The sequence below is a fragment of the Anguilla rostrata genome, chromosome 12, assembly GCF_018555375.3.
Source record: "Anguilla rostrata isolate EN2019 chromosome 12, ASM1855537v3, whole genome shotgun sequence".
Taxonomy (NCBI): domain Eukaryota; kingdom Metazoa; phylum Chordata; class Actinopteri; order Anguilliformes; family Anguillidae; genus Anguilla; species Anguilla rostrata.
The window spans coordinates 13852545-13870171 of NC_057944.1; the positions used below are offsets into that span (position 1 = coordinate 13852545).

The 17627-nt window shown below is 39.4% G+C and overlaps 1 protein-coding gene across 1 annotated transcript in view; it reads right to left on the reverse strand.

The window, feature by feature from the left end:
* Positions 1-223: 223 nt before the first annotated feature.
* drd2a (dopamine receptor D2a) overlaps positions 224-17627 on the reverse strand; it is a 33439-nt gene continuing 16035 nt past the window's right edge. Inside the window, exons 2-8 of the mRNA XM_064302553.1 lie at positions 12760-13070; positions 8612-8721; positions 7810-7946; positions 6953-7152; positions 5439-5525; positions 4874-5231; positions 224-3972 (exon numbers count right to left, since the gene is read on the reverse strand). Coding sequence (XP_064158623.1) covers positions 3776-3972; positions 4874-5231; positions 5439-5525; positions 6953-7152; positions 7810-7946; positions 8612-8721; positions 12760-13038 — 1368 coding nt within the window. The 5' untranslated portion in view covers positions 13039-13070 and the 3' untranslated portion in view covers positions 224-3775. The remainder of the gene's footprint in view (positions 3973-4873; positions 5232-5438; positions 5526-6952; positions 7153-7809; positions 7947-8611; positions 8722-12759; positions 13071-17627) is intronic.

A 17627-nucleotide genomic window follows, 5' to 3' on the forward strand; every position in this document is an offset into this window, starting at 1 on the left:
ACTCGTGAAATTAATCCTTTATTTATGTCTTGAATACTTCATCAAGCCTTCAAGCTTAGTTTTTGATTTCTTTTGTGACATCATACCCACGCATTTTCCTTACATCCTAACATCCCAGGATACATCATGACTAGTATTCAATAACAAAACAAAAACTGAACCTTTTCCTTTCAAGAACAATGCAAAAAAAATTACAATAGTACATGCTGCCAAAAAAAGAAAATTGCTTTGAACACTTATTTTATTTACACACTATTTACAATATTCAAAACAAGTGCACATATATGTACACACTCATATAAACATTTACTTACAAGACGAAAGCTTGATGTTATTTTGGCCATACAAATTGCATCTGATATGGACAAATTTTACAAATCACTGACTACAAATACACATGAGTGAGTGCTGCAGGGTAACATTGACCAGACTGTTTACAAACTGCAGCACAAATAAACACATTGATTTCACCATTATTACCATTTTATTTTAAAATAGATTTAGTAATGTGTAAATTACGTAGCTTGCAGATATGGCTATTGTTTATGCAAAAATGCTGACATTCATTTTACTGATCTACATGTGATTTCTACCTTAAAACATTTTAAAAATCAGGGGGAAAACTAATCCTAAATTATTATACTTGATTAAACCATTTTTACCTGTCAGTTTGCCATCTGTTCCACTCAAAACAAGCTAACTTGTGTCAGTTAACTGTTTTGAAGGTCACTCAGCTTAACTTGGTGCTGTATGCTGCACCTGCCAAAACATTTTAACATTCTAAATGCATTTAAATGTATCATTCACATTCATTTTTATACATAAACCATATATTTTTCATGCAGTGTATGGCATATTCTCACAGAAAAAGCTGCATTATATGTGCCGGTGTCATGAGTGATTTGAAACATGTATGTCACATACGATGCGTGATGAGAGCCTTGGGGGGGGGGGGGGGGGTACATTACATTAGATACTATGTGTTTCTATGCATATCATGTAGATCAATCAAAACACCTCTAAAATGATATCCTCATTTGAAGTCAGCTGGTCAAAGAGAAATAAGCTGGTTCACATTTGTACATCCCTGTCGCTTGTCTTTATTTGTGGGTTTATGAGACAATCCTCCACAAATAGTTTTTTTTTTCCACTGAGTTTAGTACAGCCAATCAGATTTTAAGGCATCCTCTCACTAACGCCCACATTATTCTGACTAATCACAGCATGTTAACACTAAAACTAACATCAAGTCATTTGTGTTATGGCTACATTTATTTGTGGATCAGTTACATTTTTTGGGGGTTTCAGATGCATATATTTGTGGATCATCTGCATTTATTTGTGGATCAGCTGTATTTCTTTGTGGATCTGTATTTATTTATTTATTTTTGAGAAAATAATTTCCACGTAAAAATGTGGGCGGCTAGAGAAAGACAAAATGTTGGAGGGTTGACATTCAGATCTGATACAGGAGGAATCCAACCCCGACTACCTTCAAATGTGATTCAAGTCAGATTTGGCCACATTCAATCTATATATGAAATTTTATCACGATTGTACCACAATCATCAAATGTAACACGATACAATTTCCTTCCTGAAATCATGCCTCATAAAAATAGTGTAAGTGGAACCATAGTAATATCTCTACCATTATGTTATATTAACGATAGAGCAGCATTATGTATAGTTCCACCTGTGTAGAAGTGCACATGTCAATTTCTCTCAAATTTATTCAAAAAGATTCAGCAGTAAAGTGCAGTCACTCTGCAGTTTTCCCATGTCAACAATGCTTTTCTCAAAAAAATACATTTTATATATGCTTAATAATTACTGCATTCATTTAAATATCAACTTTATAGCTGACTGTAGGTACAATAACATGATGACATGATTACAAGGTTTCCCCGTGTAAATGTGCTGATACAGTAAATGTATTGATAAAACAGTTGTTCTGAATGTCGGGCCATTATTCAAAAAACTGACGAACGTTCGAGGTGGTCAATGAAGCATTGGCAATTTATGTGACTGTTAAAGGCATAGTTCACTTTCTGAAGTTTTTAGATATTAATTCAGTTTTATTGTATGTTTTTGTCAGCAATGAAGGATATTTTAAATATGTATGGAAAGTTATGATGACCTGCTGGCTTGGCAATGACTTGTATTGGGGCAATGGGTGGTTTATATTTTAAAGTAATAAAATGCACTTCAAGTAATTCCAAAGTAGCTTGTACACTGACTTTATACCACAATAACTGACATGAATAATTAATTCTTATTTTTGGTTGGAAACATCTCCCATGGCACAAGAAACCTGACATGCGTTGGTCAAGGAAAGGAGTACTGGCACAGTACAAAAACTTATATTTGAATTTATAACTGAGGATAAATGCTATACAACTCATCTGTTCATGTGTACAACATATGGAAACCTAGTGTCACTCTACAAGCTGTTTTGGAGTTACATGAAGTTTCATAAACCCACAAAAGCCTCTATCTCAGCCACTGTATAGCCAGCGTGTCCTGAGGAAACGTATGCAAGCATGTGAAACAGCAATTCACCAGGCCAAATTAAAGCACACTAAGAAATAATATCGAAAAACCCCAGAAACTGAACTATCCCTTCAAAGGTCACAGAGAAATAAACAGTACTGTGGTTACATAGACAATGCTCCATCTTTATAATTTATTTTATTCGACTGAACCATAGTCTTCATACATGCATGAATTCAGTGCCTGCTATGGAAATGGTGTATTATCACTTCATGTCCAGCAAGTTAAATTATTTGTTATCTTTTGGTGTCTGCACAGTAAATAGGTACAATAAAGCACACTAAAATGCTTACAATATACAAGGACATTTTTAAATTAGCCACTATTTCTTTTATACATTATTTCATTTTTGTACATTCTCTGCATTTTTGTACAATAAAAACAAACATTCATAAGATGAGAGTTCATGTGAAGGAACAATGCAACATGCATTGAATTTTTGTCACGGGCTTATTCAACATTGCAATATATACAATTAATGTATTTATAATAAGCATATACATCAATTCAAATATATCACTGGAAATGTGGTAGTGTTACGACATCAGCTGGCTAGATCAGCAATCTTCATGAAGAGGTAAAGTTGATTCATCCATTTCAGCTCCCATTTTTGTGGAATCCCAGTTTAAAATCCCATTATTATTATTTTTTTCTTTTTAAATATTTTTATGTGTATATTCTTTTTGTATTGTTGAACACTTGAAAGCATCTAGATCAACATTTCCTTGCTGTCCAAAATGTCTTCCATTAATACTGAAAGGTTATCTCTGAAAGTTGTAGGTCTCTCAAAAATATCACACAGCGAATTATTCAGACAACCACCGATAAATATCAGCCTATTCATATCAGCAACAAGACAACATAACTATCCAGGATGTCCAATACAAAAAGCGTACGTTCCCCAACCAAAATAGTCCCACGGAAACCACTCTTGAAATCCAAAGGCCTAATGTGAATTTAATAACACCTGTCCTTAACACGGAAAAGTGGGCTTCTTCTAGTCAATTGACAGAAGACAAAACTTTCCGCCAAGCATTACTGCATCAAAAAATGTATTCACCTTTTCCTTGAGAGAGAATGTAGAGATGTCCCTCTATTAACATTGTCTGAAGTTTGATGAAAAGTTCAGTCTGGCACGTCAGGGCATTCTGCAGAAACCCGGGGGCTCTCTGGCTCCATACTTGATCATCCCCTCCATGATGGCTCCATGATAGGTTGTCCCCTCAGCAGTGTAGAATCTTGATGAAGGCTTTCCTGAACTCCACGTTGAAGGTGGTGTAGATGATAGGATTGACTGCACTGTTCACGTAGCCCAGCCACGTGAAGGCGTTATACATCTCTGCTGGAACCTTGCACTTTGTGCAGTGAGTGTTCAAAATGTGCGTGATGAAGAAAGGCAACCAGCATATAATAAAGACACCTGCAGAGAGAGAGAGAGAGAGGGGGAGAGAGAGAGAGAGAGAGAGAGAGGGTAGTAGTTAAATACATAATAGACCGAACATAAAAGTTGGGAAATACATATTTTCTTTTAGATGGTTGTATGCATGCAGTATCGGGATGACCCTCGTGGGAGCTGCTCAGTGTTGTGTTCCGGGTGACCTTTTTGCTGATATGTCTGATAAATATAATGGGTCATCCAATCACAAGTTTATTTCTCCTTCCCCCCTCTGCAAGGACAATATAACCGCACTGTCACCATAAATAATTCCCTGCCGTGCAAACAACTTAAAGCAGCACTGATGCATATCTGGCATATTGTTCTTTTTAAAATTGTGTACATCATATACCAACCAGTGACCTAGGATGGCCTCCCCCAACAGCCATTTTCCATATCTAGAGGCAACTGAATTAATGTCTTGATGTTTGTTGTTTTGGGCTAAAATAAATTGGACCAAAAATGTTGGTCCAATTCAAATCAATCACATGCTCATTGTTAGACAACTGGTTTCAGATTAATGGAACACAAGCCCATCTAATGGGAACTCCTCATGGTCGAAACTATCTGATACAAAACATGGCATCTATTAATTTATCTGTTTACATGTTGAAATTTTCTGTCCAGTTTTATACACTGTAATACCTAACTCAGCTTAAAACTTACTGAGAATTGTACTACTAAAGATTAGAATTATATCTGTGAAGAACATCAGAGGAAATTAAATATAGTACAGTATGTTCTGCAAACGCTTGCTGTGGAAGATAACACTCTGTAATTTTAGGGATGACGTTGCCTCAGGAGGATAACACAAGCCTCCTTTAAGCTCCTGAAATGTGCTGCATCCTCCTTTAAGCTCCTGAAATGGGCCGCTCTCAGGTCTTACCCAACACGATGGCCAGCATCTGTGTGGCCTTCTTCTCCTTCTGCTGCGAGATCTTCCTCTTGCTCAGGGTCTTGACGGACGAGAGGGTTTTGCCATCGGGGAGGGCCTGGGTCTCGAAGGCCTTGGCAATTCTGGGGGGGCGCCCCTCCTTGGCGTGCCCGTTCTTCTCCGCTTTGAGAGGGCTTTCGGGCACGGAGGGGGGTGCCAAGCCGGGGCAGGGGTCTGGAGGTTCTGGCATGCACAGCAAGGGGCTGGCAGAGCTGGTGGGGGCTGGCTTCTTCTTCTCTGGGGGGTTAGCACCGGCCCGCACATCCAGTTCCATGTCCTCTCCCCTCTGCACTACCTCCTGAATAAAAATCTGCAGCCACATCGAGCCGGTCAGTATAATGAAGCTACAGGTGCATTAAGCAGTACGTATACATGTATGGCACATTGCTGGGAGTTGACCTATACAGTATATGGACAATATAAATTACTAAGGGCAATATATAAACTAAGAAAAGGGAAACAAGACATTCCCCCATTGATGGCAGGCTATAACATGAACATTCATTTATTTCCATACCACTTTCTTCCTGCTGACAGGAAAGCTCCCATTGGACTTCACAATCAGCGTGCACAGCTTCACATCTTCGGGGTTGGTGCATTTTCCCTGAGGCAACGACACAGGGCACCACATTATGAGATCATAATGAGGTCATATCTGCAACGCTCCACCGCAGCACACAACACTGGGTCAATGTACCCTAACGCGCAGCATTCCACCACAAGAACGCAACACGGGTTCACTTTAGCATAATATGCAAAATGGGGTCATTTCATCACAACGCTAAACATCTACCACAAAATGCAAACCAGGATCATTCAACCGCAACAAGCAGAACAGGCTGATTCTAACAAGGACATTGGATCATTCTACCACAACATGCTTCTGAAGGAAAAAAATTCTAAATTAAAAAAAAAACTAAGAAAAACCAAAACAAGCACGCTACCTCTTCTTTAAGATAAAAAGCAAAACGTAAAATATCAGTTTAGAAATCACATTCTGTGTCTCCTGTTGATTTTCATCTGAATCTGAATGTTTTTGCCTATTTGTGCCCATCAGTCAGATGTTTTTATTAAGAAGTACGTCCCACTGATTTAAGCTGATGACGTGGTCTTGCAATCAGTCACAGACTCTATTAATAAAGAGGCCTTTTTTCCAAACCCGCAACTCGTGACAACTGCCATCTATTTTGAACACTGTCACTTCCTCCTTGATGTCGCACAAAGATGCAGGCTCCTGTCAGCAGTACAAAGCAGGAAGAAACAGAGCGTTCCTCGTGGTGTGAAGAGCACGTTTCTTATGCTGCTGCTATTCAACTGAACATTGCAATTATGAAGCAACCACCATCACAATCAGTACAAAGGATGAGAGATGATGTTTGGCAAGGCATAATTACTGCTGCCTGGAAGCTTTCACAAGGCGTCAACTAATAGGCCTGAAGACAGAGACACCAATCACACGCCGATGTGGAAATTACTACTTTTGTGTGGTACAATTGTCAAAATAATTTTTTCTTATCTGCCAGGAAAGCATCAGTAGGTTGCCTCCAAGAATGCATTTCGTGGTTTGATTACCCAACTCTTTTGAGTGAGACATAAATACGGACAAATGTGATCTGGCTGATAAAGAATGGAATGCATTCATGTATTGAAACATTCTTTATTTATTTATTTATTTATGCAATCTCTATGTAAGTTATTTAGAATGCCTACAGTGAGTACAGTGTACAGTGAGTACAGTATCTGTACATACGTACACAACCACATAATAGTGTTTCCAGCAGCAAAACCTTGAATCCTAATGGAATATGTGAATGAATGTGAGACAAGTAGCAAGTGTTGGACTGAAGGTAATGACTCTGAGGAAAAAAAGTAGCTTATATAACTTAAAAGTAAACAAGAAAAGCTACAATTATGCGGCAGGCTTTCCGTGTTCCTTTTTTGGAGTGAAGTGGAGGGCTGTGATTATTAAAAACGGGGGGGGGGGGGGAACCGAATAAATAAAACATGTTTGTGTTTTTTTGGCAGGGTCACCTTCAGGGTAGCGTTAGCGTCACCGTCGGGCCCGTGGAAAGTGCGCTTGGTGTTGACGCGCTTCCGACGCTTTCGAAGGACAACGTAAATCTGCACGTACACCAGCAGGGTGATGATGAAGGGCACGTAGAAGGACACGATGGAGGAGTACACAACAAAGGCAGGGTTCGCAATTACACACTGGGAATCATCGCGGGTGGCTGAAAAACAGGAGAGGACACCAGGGTATAAACTATGGAAATTCAATATCATTCACATATGATGTATACCTTTATATATAATCAGTGGTAATACAGTGGTTATTCATTATGTCATAAAATTATTAAAACAACTCATCAAGGACTAGCTCCTTTACATTGTAGTCAGAAAAAAACAGGTCAGGTTTCATGTGGACAGTAAAATAAAAAAATTAAAGATGATGAAAATATATTATTGGTAATTCATGAGAAGAAACCAAATACTAAATAATCTGAAATCACATCCTACTCCTTTACACTTACAATACATCTAGGGAAGTTTGGTAAAAAAAAGGCTAGACAATAAGGGGGGGGGGGGGGGGTTGTGAGTCAATGGATGTCTGCTGTTGTTGTATTAACAATGACACCTGACAGTGCAACACATTTATACCGGTGTACATTGCACATTACAACTAGGAAACACACTGCTAACATGTTAATCATTTAAATAATCAGTCACACATGGAGCCATGGCTATTGTATTCTTGGTAAGCAATACTGTGACACTTTTGTTTTACTATAGTGGATTTGCCCTTAGAACAAACTATCTTTGTATGGGTACATGAGTCATTGTGAACCATAGAAAGGTGAGGGAAGGATTTTGCAAAGGCGTGCCATTACCTGTGTTGTTCAGGCCGAATAGCAGGGGGCAGGATATGGCAAAAGAGAGGACCCAGACGACTGAGATCATCACTGTTACCCTCCTCTTGGAGCTGTACCGGGTGTTATATAGCATAGGCATGGCCACTGCCGTGTACCTTAGGAGGACAGATGGGAGGGATGGAGTGGGGGAGAGAGAGAGAGAAAGAGAGAGAGAGGTGGGGAGTGAGAGAGAGAGAGAGCGAGAGGTGGGGAGTGAGAGAGAGAAGAGAGAGAGAGAGGTGGGGAGTGAGAGAGAGAGAGAGAGAGAGAGAGAGAGAGGGGGAGCAAGAGAGAGAGAGTGAGAAAGACAGAAAGAGGGGGGGAGTGAGTGAGAGAGAGAGAGCTTTTATTGAACCATCAAAGTCCATTAATTTTTTGTAAAAGATGAAAGCGTAATACGCAGCCACACATGATCACACACATGCACAGCTGTAGCCATCACACTGCCAGCCCTCACACTGAGCTCACGGTAATGAACAATGAGATATGGATTCAATCAACGTTTCCCTCAAAAAGTAGAATAATTCATTCGACTATCCGACGTTATATTTCCCACTCGCGTTACATTTTTTAAATTGTAAAACGCATGACAGGATATATTATGACCTTTCACTCGACATTTTATGAAGATTAAGAGGGTCAGTTAAATTAGCTCGGTAAAATAAATGTAAAACTTCGGTAACTCGCCTTGCGGGTGATTGCCGCAGTATTGCCTCCTTCCGAAACAGTGGGAGTTGTGCAATTTCTGATAAATGAATGGGAGTGCGAGCATAACTCTTACCTGTCAATGCTAATGGCACACAGATTCAGAATGCTGGCAGTGCACATCATCACATCTAAAGTGACAAAGATGTCACAGTGGATTTTACTGAACCTCCATTCACCAACCACCTGGAAAAAAAAAAAAAAAAAAAAACATCAATAAAATTTATTTCCAGGTGTATGTCTGTAAGACAATCAGAAGCCTAATAAACACAGAAACCACTAACAATTTCAACAATAAAATAAGAGCAAATTATCAGGTGTCATCACAAAGAAATGCTTGCAATAAATGATTTAATCATTACTCAGATGTCTATACATCAAATACATCAGGTTGTATGTATTATGTATACATATTACATCAAACCATACAAGACCAATGAATTAACCCATAGCATCTGAGATCAAACGTGATCGAACCAGCACACCTGTTATTTCACCTTTAAAATGTAAAAAGCAATACTCTACAGAGAGATAACCTGGCACTAATCAGGGTAATAAGGTTCTAATCAGGCATTTATTTGCATGCATTTATTTCACCCATTTATTTACAAGCCCATTTGTACAATGCAGGGGTACTTTCACTTGCAAATCATGAGCTTTGTTTTTAAATGTATATTTAGGACTATGACAATTGATTCACAGTGTTCTGAATACCTGCTTCATGTTCCATTGTTTCTTGGCTCTTCTATCAGACTGCACTCGTTAATTTTTATTTTTTAAACATTAAATTGAAACAAGCAATTTAAGAAAGTTACCTTCAAACTCAGATTTACAAAACAGTTGCTTATGCTATAATATACAGTATATATAAAGGAAAAATGCAAACAATATTCTCATTGTTATATATAATATAATAATCAGCTATTATTTCCTCTTGACATGAATTTGGTTCTCATGCTAATTTTGTGTGAAAGCATAATCCATTTTTAATTAAGTAACTGCCTTTCAAAATACAACTGCTCAAACTCCCAGAGCCCTGGAATTAAATTAGTCAATTATCTAAGCATGATGACATTTAAGAAGTGCAATTTCTTCAGAATCGATATCCGATAAAACAAAAAACTTTCTGAAAACAATTAAACAAATGCCTTTCCTCTTATGCTAAAAAAAGATACCCGATCCAGTGATTAACTGTAAAACCGTTATAAATAGATAGGTATCCACTGATTATTGATGATAATGCATTGCCTAATGTATTGCTTATCCATCGGTTTTCTCTACCGGGTGTTCAACTTCAACCCTTAAAAAGACATTTGACCTTGGAGTAATAGGACACTGCTCTTGAGGTAAAATCTGCTTCCCATAGATTCAGCAAGGGAGTCATGCACATTGTCCTTTCAGGCTTCCAAAGGTTGTGCCACTTCAAAACCGGGCTATTATTATTCTATACATTATGAAGCATCTTTCATATGTTCCTTATGAATGAACTCTGCTTCGACTTTTTAAAAGTTACTCTCGTTTTTTTTTTTTGGCTTAGACTTCACAGACCTATCAATACAGAGTCAATTTCAGCATTTCTCCACGGCATTCCAGAGGAGTGAGACTCCCCTGTTGAGCTTTTATCTCAGTTTTGGCTGAACAGTCATCCGCGTCACAGTTGCTAAGATCCGTACACTCTTTCTTCTGAATTTTGAAGAGCCTTTTATGGCACCGTGGGCACTGAAAATCCAATAGACTCGATACAAAACAGTTTCTGGTGTTTTGGAATTGCACGTTTACTTTCAGAAAGAAAGTAGCCAAAGTGATGTAAACGGCAATGTAACACTTTACATCACTTTGACTGCAATATTGTGCAAACGCAATTTAAGTACAGTGTAAACATAATGCAAGCACTGTGTGATGATGACACTGCAGGATGATACTGTAAGGTATTAGCTGAGTAAGTGTGAGCCGTTTGCCTTGATTTTAGAGTGCTTTACAAGCAACTTTGCTTTTATACCTTCAAGAAAATCAGTGTCAAATACACCTTGTACTACACACCTTATCTCCTACTGAGAGTGGATGTGCATATATGCTGAACAAAGCACTTAGTCAGAGTTCAATGCTGAGCAGCTGATGAAATCAGTGAACAATACTAATGCAGCCAGGGGAAGCTGAGGAGCCGCTGTCTCTGTTCTGCCTGATCTCATTGGGGGCGGACGATGGCCCTACAGCCCCAGCCTTCATTTTGTAAATGTCAGCTGGCATTGGGGCATCGGGTTAGCGGAGACTTCAGCAACACACGCTGCTGTATTTCACCAGCACATATCTGAACCTGCTGGTGCACTGTGGCACTTTGGCTTATTCAAATCCTCTTGGACTGATGAATTTACACTTTGAACTACATAGCTTATTGTTCGCTGGTCCTGAGAGGTTGCGTGACACAGATTTAACAAGTTCTTTTCATCTATTGTACAATGTTCTGCACGAGAAGAGAATTTGATAAATCTGTGATAATACATGGAATGAATGAATGTGTGAGCACACCCCTGTGAATAACTTAATAGCTTTGTTTTACCAAGAATAATTATTCAGACTACAAATTGATCTGATATGTTGTCGCCAACAGAAAGTTTTGTGTGACACGAGAAACAATATGGATTTATGAAACGCATCGTGGTTGTTCATAAGGAACGAAAATGAATATGCATAAGAATGAAGAAGTTTAATCAAAAATTCCGCAATGCCGCGTCAGCAGTTTGTGTTTCCTGACTGCTGCATGTACGTCAAGTCTCATTACCGCAAAAAACTAGCATGGCGGGAGTGTCACAGGTGATGATGGATGGCAGCCGGGCTAAACGGTGCAGTTTGGTGCAGATCTGTAACACCCGTCCTGCAGGGAGCACTGGTGCTGAGCACACGCTCTCAGGGGGCTCGCACAACGACAGCCTTACCGCCAGAGACAGGCCCCAGTCAACACTCGTCTGATGAGTGGCAGTGTAGTGTAATGGGTAAGGAGCTAGTCTTGTAACCTGAAGGTCACAGGTTCGATTCACAGGTAGGACACTGGCGTTGTACCCTTGAGCAAGGTACTTCAACTGCATTGCTTCAGTACATATTCAGCTGTATAAATGGAAGCAATGTAAATACTGTAAATAATGTAAAAAGTTCTGTAAGTCACTTTGGATAAGGGCATCTGCTAAATGATTATGATGTAATGCAATGTAATGAGCCAGGTTGAACTGGAAACCAGTAAACCACTTTTAATGTAAAAGGCAAAAGGCAAAAAAAAAGAATGAATCTACCTCAAACAATACAAAATGCACAGAGGCGGAAAAAATGCATATTCTGAATATCGCGTATCAATTCTGGTCAAACTCCCCAATCGGCTCTCAGTATGATAACTTCATATAATCATATAATCATATCTCTAACACTCTGCTGGACACAGTCCCTTGTAATCATTGCCAGCTGATTTTCCTTATTAACTCAAGGCTAATAAATGTTAATTCTTTTCACACATGGAGAGACAGCAGTAGAGCACCAGATGCAGCAAGGCTCATGGGTAGTGCGTATTGGCCCCTCCCACCTCTCAATGGTACAATGCAATTTACTGGTAGTTTTATTTCTGATCATACAACCTCCTGATAACTGTAAAAGTATTGTCTGCATCCCCTCTGCTAAACTTCCTTTGGAATACTTGTCAGGGTACAATCACTACATATCTATGAAAGGGTATGTATGGGTCACCTCTTTTATTAAAATATTTTTTATTGTGGTTTCCAGTATGTGGTCCCTACTGGTGTTTCAGTTAAAAATGGGAACTGATCAGAACAGTTTTGGAAATTGCCTACATTATGTTGGCTTTGATTATATGCTGGAAAACATCTGTGTTATTGCTTTGCTTAATGAACAAATAGGACTCTGATAAAACCCTCTCACATCAACAAAGGCTTAAGAAGTACTTCAACAGTGCCGTCCCTTGTTATTTCTCTGTTTAATGAACTCTGTTTAATGCTCTTAAAACTCCTGTAGGTTACTGAATGTTGTATAAGTGCCGGTCATTTCTCTTTTAAAACTCCTGTAGGTTACTGAATGTTGTAAGAGTGTGGGTTGTGGCTCATTTAATACGTGTGTAGGTTACTGAATGTTGTAGGAGTGTAGTTTATCGCTCTTTCAAAACTCCTGTAGGTTATTGAATGTTGTAGGAGTGTAGGTTTTAGTTCGCTCTGTTAAAACTCGTACCTCCAGATACACCACCCAGGGCATGACTAATGTGGCTACCAGCAGGTCGGCCACCGCCAGGCTGACGATCAGGTAGTTGGTGGTGGTCTGCAGGGCCTTCTCCCGGGAGACAGCCATGCACACCAGCACGTTGCCGAAGACGATGACGAAGATGAGCAGGGTGAGGAGCATGGCGTAGTAGTTGTACTGGTGCCGCTGCCCGCGCTCCGTGCCGTTGAGGCCCTCGGTGGCGTTCTCGTAGAGCGTCTCATTGTAGCCGTACTCCGTGAGGTAATCCATGAGCTGTCAGGGGCTGGGGCCGGGGGCGGAGCCTGAAACCAGCGAAGCAGGACTCAATCAGAAAAATCGGCTCCTCCGCACAAAAGATTATTTAAAATGTCATCCGTAAGCCTGTGTAATCACTGCCAACTTCTTTCATCGATTTGGAAGAACTCTAATAATCATGCACTCTCTTCTGAAGCATGCAACCCTAAAATGATGCTACTTTTTACTCCGAGGTCCATTAGTGGAGGTCTGTAGTTAATGCTATGCAGGAGCACACCTTTGATACAGCGAGCACAGGCAGACTGCATGTAGCTGATTGACCAGAGGAGTCAGTCAAACGCAATGAGATGGGCAAAATCCCACAGACTAAAACCCTCCCTCCCAGGGCAACTGCTCAGCTGGCTGTGTTCAACTGTCTGGGGCTGCCGGTCATACTCGGTCATCTGTGTGACCATATTGTCTATAGTTTTTTATAGTCATCATGCATCATAAACTACTGCTTCAGCAGGATGAGACCTATGACCGGGTCTCATATGAACAAGTCTCACTGTTACAGACCTCTGAGAAAGTGTTTTGATGTGCAGCACAAACACTTATAAACCCCCCCGTGAAGGGCACTACGCAATGTGTATGTTTATGCATGTCCTCACTTGACTTCAGGTTCAGCCTGTAAGTAAATCACATCATCAACACTGGAAAAGTATGTGATCTGTTTGTTTTCAGATTTTTATTATTAACAGTTATTGTTTAAGACTGACAATGCGCAGGCATTTATTATAGCAAAACCCTTCTTAATAAATGGGTTTCTGTATCTCTTCCACTAACTGCGCAGCATCTCCTTGGTGCGTGTTTGACAGATCCTGACAAAGACTTTCCCAGCAATTTATTTAGTAATTCACTTTGCAACTGTCAAAAGAATTGCTTTTTTTTTAGTTCAAAACATATTTACAGACAGCAGCGGTGCAATTAAGCAGAAACCTTGTTTACAGTGTGTAAATTCTTTTCAGATTATGCATGATAGGTATAAGTAAATACAATTAATTTCTGCCACTTTATGAGCCCCACGATGCTCTTCAAATCAATACTCCATCTACTTATGTGTTAATTGGCCTTTCTTTTTTAATAACACGTCTAACTCCCACAGCTGTAATAATTATTATACACTGTATATAATAATGGGAAATCTGTTGGCCTTTGCAGCCACTTCAGGACGAATTCTGTATGCTTACCTTCCTAAATAAATAAGCAACTGAATAACTAATAAGAATGACTGTGCTATCACAAGGAATTTTTGAAAGGAACATACGGTACTCATCCTGCTCCAAATAAATGATGCACTTTGCTGTCAGTTATGGGATGTTTTAAGATTAATATTGATGCTATGGTCAAACAGAAAGACATCTATTCAAATAAAAAAATAAAAAAAACGAATTCATTATTTTTTCAATATACTCAAAACATTAAAATGTGCATGCCCTGCAAGCCACTTCTTACTACTTGCTGTGCTTGCATTGTGTATAGTGGTGCTGTGTCGTGGCTATTTGTTTCAATATACCCTCTCCTTCCTGCCACAGCTCAGTATGCGACATATCACCCCTCTACTAGTCTGCATGCATTCTCAGCCTGTCACTCGCTCAGTTAGTGTTTTCTTACAATTATTCCACTGTTAAAACACACAGGACACACACTAAAATGTGTCCTTAACTAAATACTACATTAAAACTGACGGAAAACTAAATTAACTTTTTTTTTTTTTTTAAACGAACACACAGTTTTGCAAGTATAGTGTGGTGAATGGTGAACTTGCCAAAGCGCGTTTTTCAGAACAAATGAACATTTGTATTTGTAAAATTAAGGACAAATGTGGATTGAAATCAGGCCAAGGTCACATTACATGGATTCAATGATTACACATTCCTGAACAGTTATTATTAACTGGCGGATTAAAGTCTCTCAATACTTAGGATACCCAGCACTGATAGATAATCTGAGTAATCTGCGATCATGTGTCCCATCATTTGGGTGCCATGCATATTAACACTATGAATAAACAATGAGTCCTGAGTATGAGTACTTCTCGCATTAATGGGTGAATAGGTCACATTAAGTCACTTCTCACTGATATAACCCAATTTAGACATTTTTCTTTGGTTTGTTTTTGTTTTCAAATACAGCCATCAATATACTGAACAGCCTGCAAAGGCGCGTCATAGAAGTAGAGACCAAGACCCAGCTGAGTGCAGTATTATGGGTGCTGTTTCCACAGTATTCCTACTGTGGCCCAGATGGAATGAATGGCTTGTTCTCTTCTCCAAACACCCCCTTCTCTTCTAAATTAGTTATCCAACTATGTAGGATGAGGATTGTGGAAAGTAGAACTGTAAAATGGAACATAAATTCACTGTTTACAGCCCTAGGACCAGCCTGGAGATAACCCCTTCTGTTCCTCTGGCCACATTTCCCTGTACACAAGTGCCATAACTTATTGCTATTGATGCGTATGACTGTGCATCTCTGTGCATTGATTTCATTGCCAGAGTAGTAGTTATATAAGCATCAGTTAGATATTAATTTTCTTTAAATTGTCTTGACGCTATGAGATAACATCAACAGCACAATGACATTCCTGATTCTTGATAGAGCTGTGAGAGCTCGCTTGTTTGATTTTTAATTATTCATTTATCTGTTTATTTATTTATTAATATTCAGAAAAGAGATGCTGCAATGTCAAAACAGCTCTTAATAGGGGTGTAGCTTAATCATGACGGGATACAAATTTGATTCTTGACACAATGGCTCAATATTTGCCAGTATCAAAAATTTAACTAGAATATGATCCAAAATGATCAATATATAGACAAGCAATGATCAATATATATGATCCAGCTAACACAAACCTGTTACAATGAGCACATACAACGAAAATGAGGTGCAGTGCGCTACAACTTATTTACGTCACATTTAACAAAAGGAAAAACGGCCATAGGCCGAGTGAGGATGAGGTCAGGTCGGAAACGTAAACAAACGGTACAAAGAAAATCATGTTTTCAATGTACAAAAATACCACAAAAATGACTCACACAAAGCACTGCTATAAGTCATTAATTCAAATTAGCTAAATCTATTATTGATATCAAAATTAGGCCGAGTTGCAAGGAACAATATTGGCTTACTTAGTTCACACAAATTTAAAAAGCCGTATTCCAAAGCAATGTTACGCATCCATTCATCCATATACCCACTTATACCTGGGCATGGTTGTGGGGGGGGTGCTGAAGCCTATCCCAGTGTGCATTGGGCAAGAGGCAGGAATACACCCTAGACAGTTCGCCAAACTATTGTAGAGCACACATACCATTCACTCACATACTCATAACCACGGGCAATTTAGAGTATCCAATTAGCCTACCCACATGTCTCTGGACTGTGGGAGGAAACCGGAGTACCTGGAGGAAACCCTACGTGGGCACGGGGAGAACATACAAACACCACACAGAAAGGCCCAGTCCGGGATTTGAACCTAGGACCTTCTTGCTGTAGGTGCTACCCCCACCGTTCCGTCCCCAAAGTTACCCAATATTTCCTAAATCATTTCAAGTAACTTGGCCCTGTGTGTTTTTTCATCTTGCCGTCTGAAGAGAATGTGATCATTCAAACTTTGCGTCACAAGAGAGAGCAAAACACTGTAATGTTAATGACAGTTAAATAAATATTTTGCTATGATTCATAACGATATCGATTGATTTTTCCACGTTGTATCGATTGGTTCGGATTGCTGCCCTCTGAACTGATGCATTGATCCAGATCAATGTTCGCTACACCCCTAGCTCCTAATTGGAGATGGGCAAATAAGGTGGCCCCAAGATGACATCTCAGTCTCAGCTCATCAGCTTAGCTCAACATACATCAGCTATAGCTATAATTCTGTTAATGTGCTTTTTAAAAATAAATAAATAAATAAAAAAACAGCCACAGAACGGATTTCAAAAGCAAAAACTGTACCGCGACTAAGAGCACAAATCACAGAAAAGTGCCAAATGATGCATAGTACAGGCGACAGAGCAGACAATTTCAAATTTGAAATGAATATGTGTTAAGTAACAACAAATCAAAATAAAGTCAAGAAAGCTTTCCTTTAATGAGAACAGGAAACCCGGGGGCCTTGCCTAGTTTAATCGCAGACTTTCAGAGTGAAGGCTCTCATTGATATTTGTTAGATGCGGTTGGGCTTGAGCTGCTACACAGCTTGTCACTTGCTGTCTCTGTCAAGTGTTTATGTCGTACATGATTTTTCCAGTGCTGGCGGAGTATGTTAGCTAAGCGCTAAGCGTTGTAAAGCTTTATTTCCTGTAATCTACTCAGTGAGACAAAATTGCACTTTTTTCTTCGGTTCTTTGCAAAGCATTTAAAGGAAAGTCAGTTTGGCTTTCACCACGCACCTAAGCAGATGCTTACATTATCACTTGAGAACCGAGCAAGGAACATTCCAATGTCCATATCACAACCTCATCAATAGCTGAAGCCGATACCAGCGCTAATCGCTTTAAACATGAGCCTATGACAATCACAGTGAGAACAGGACACTTAAAGGAAATAGTTATTCA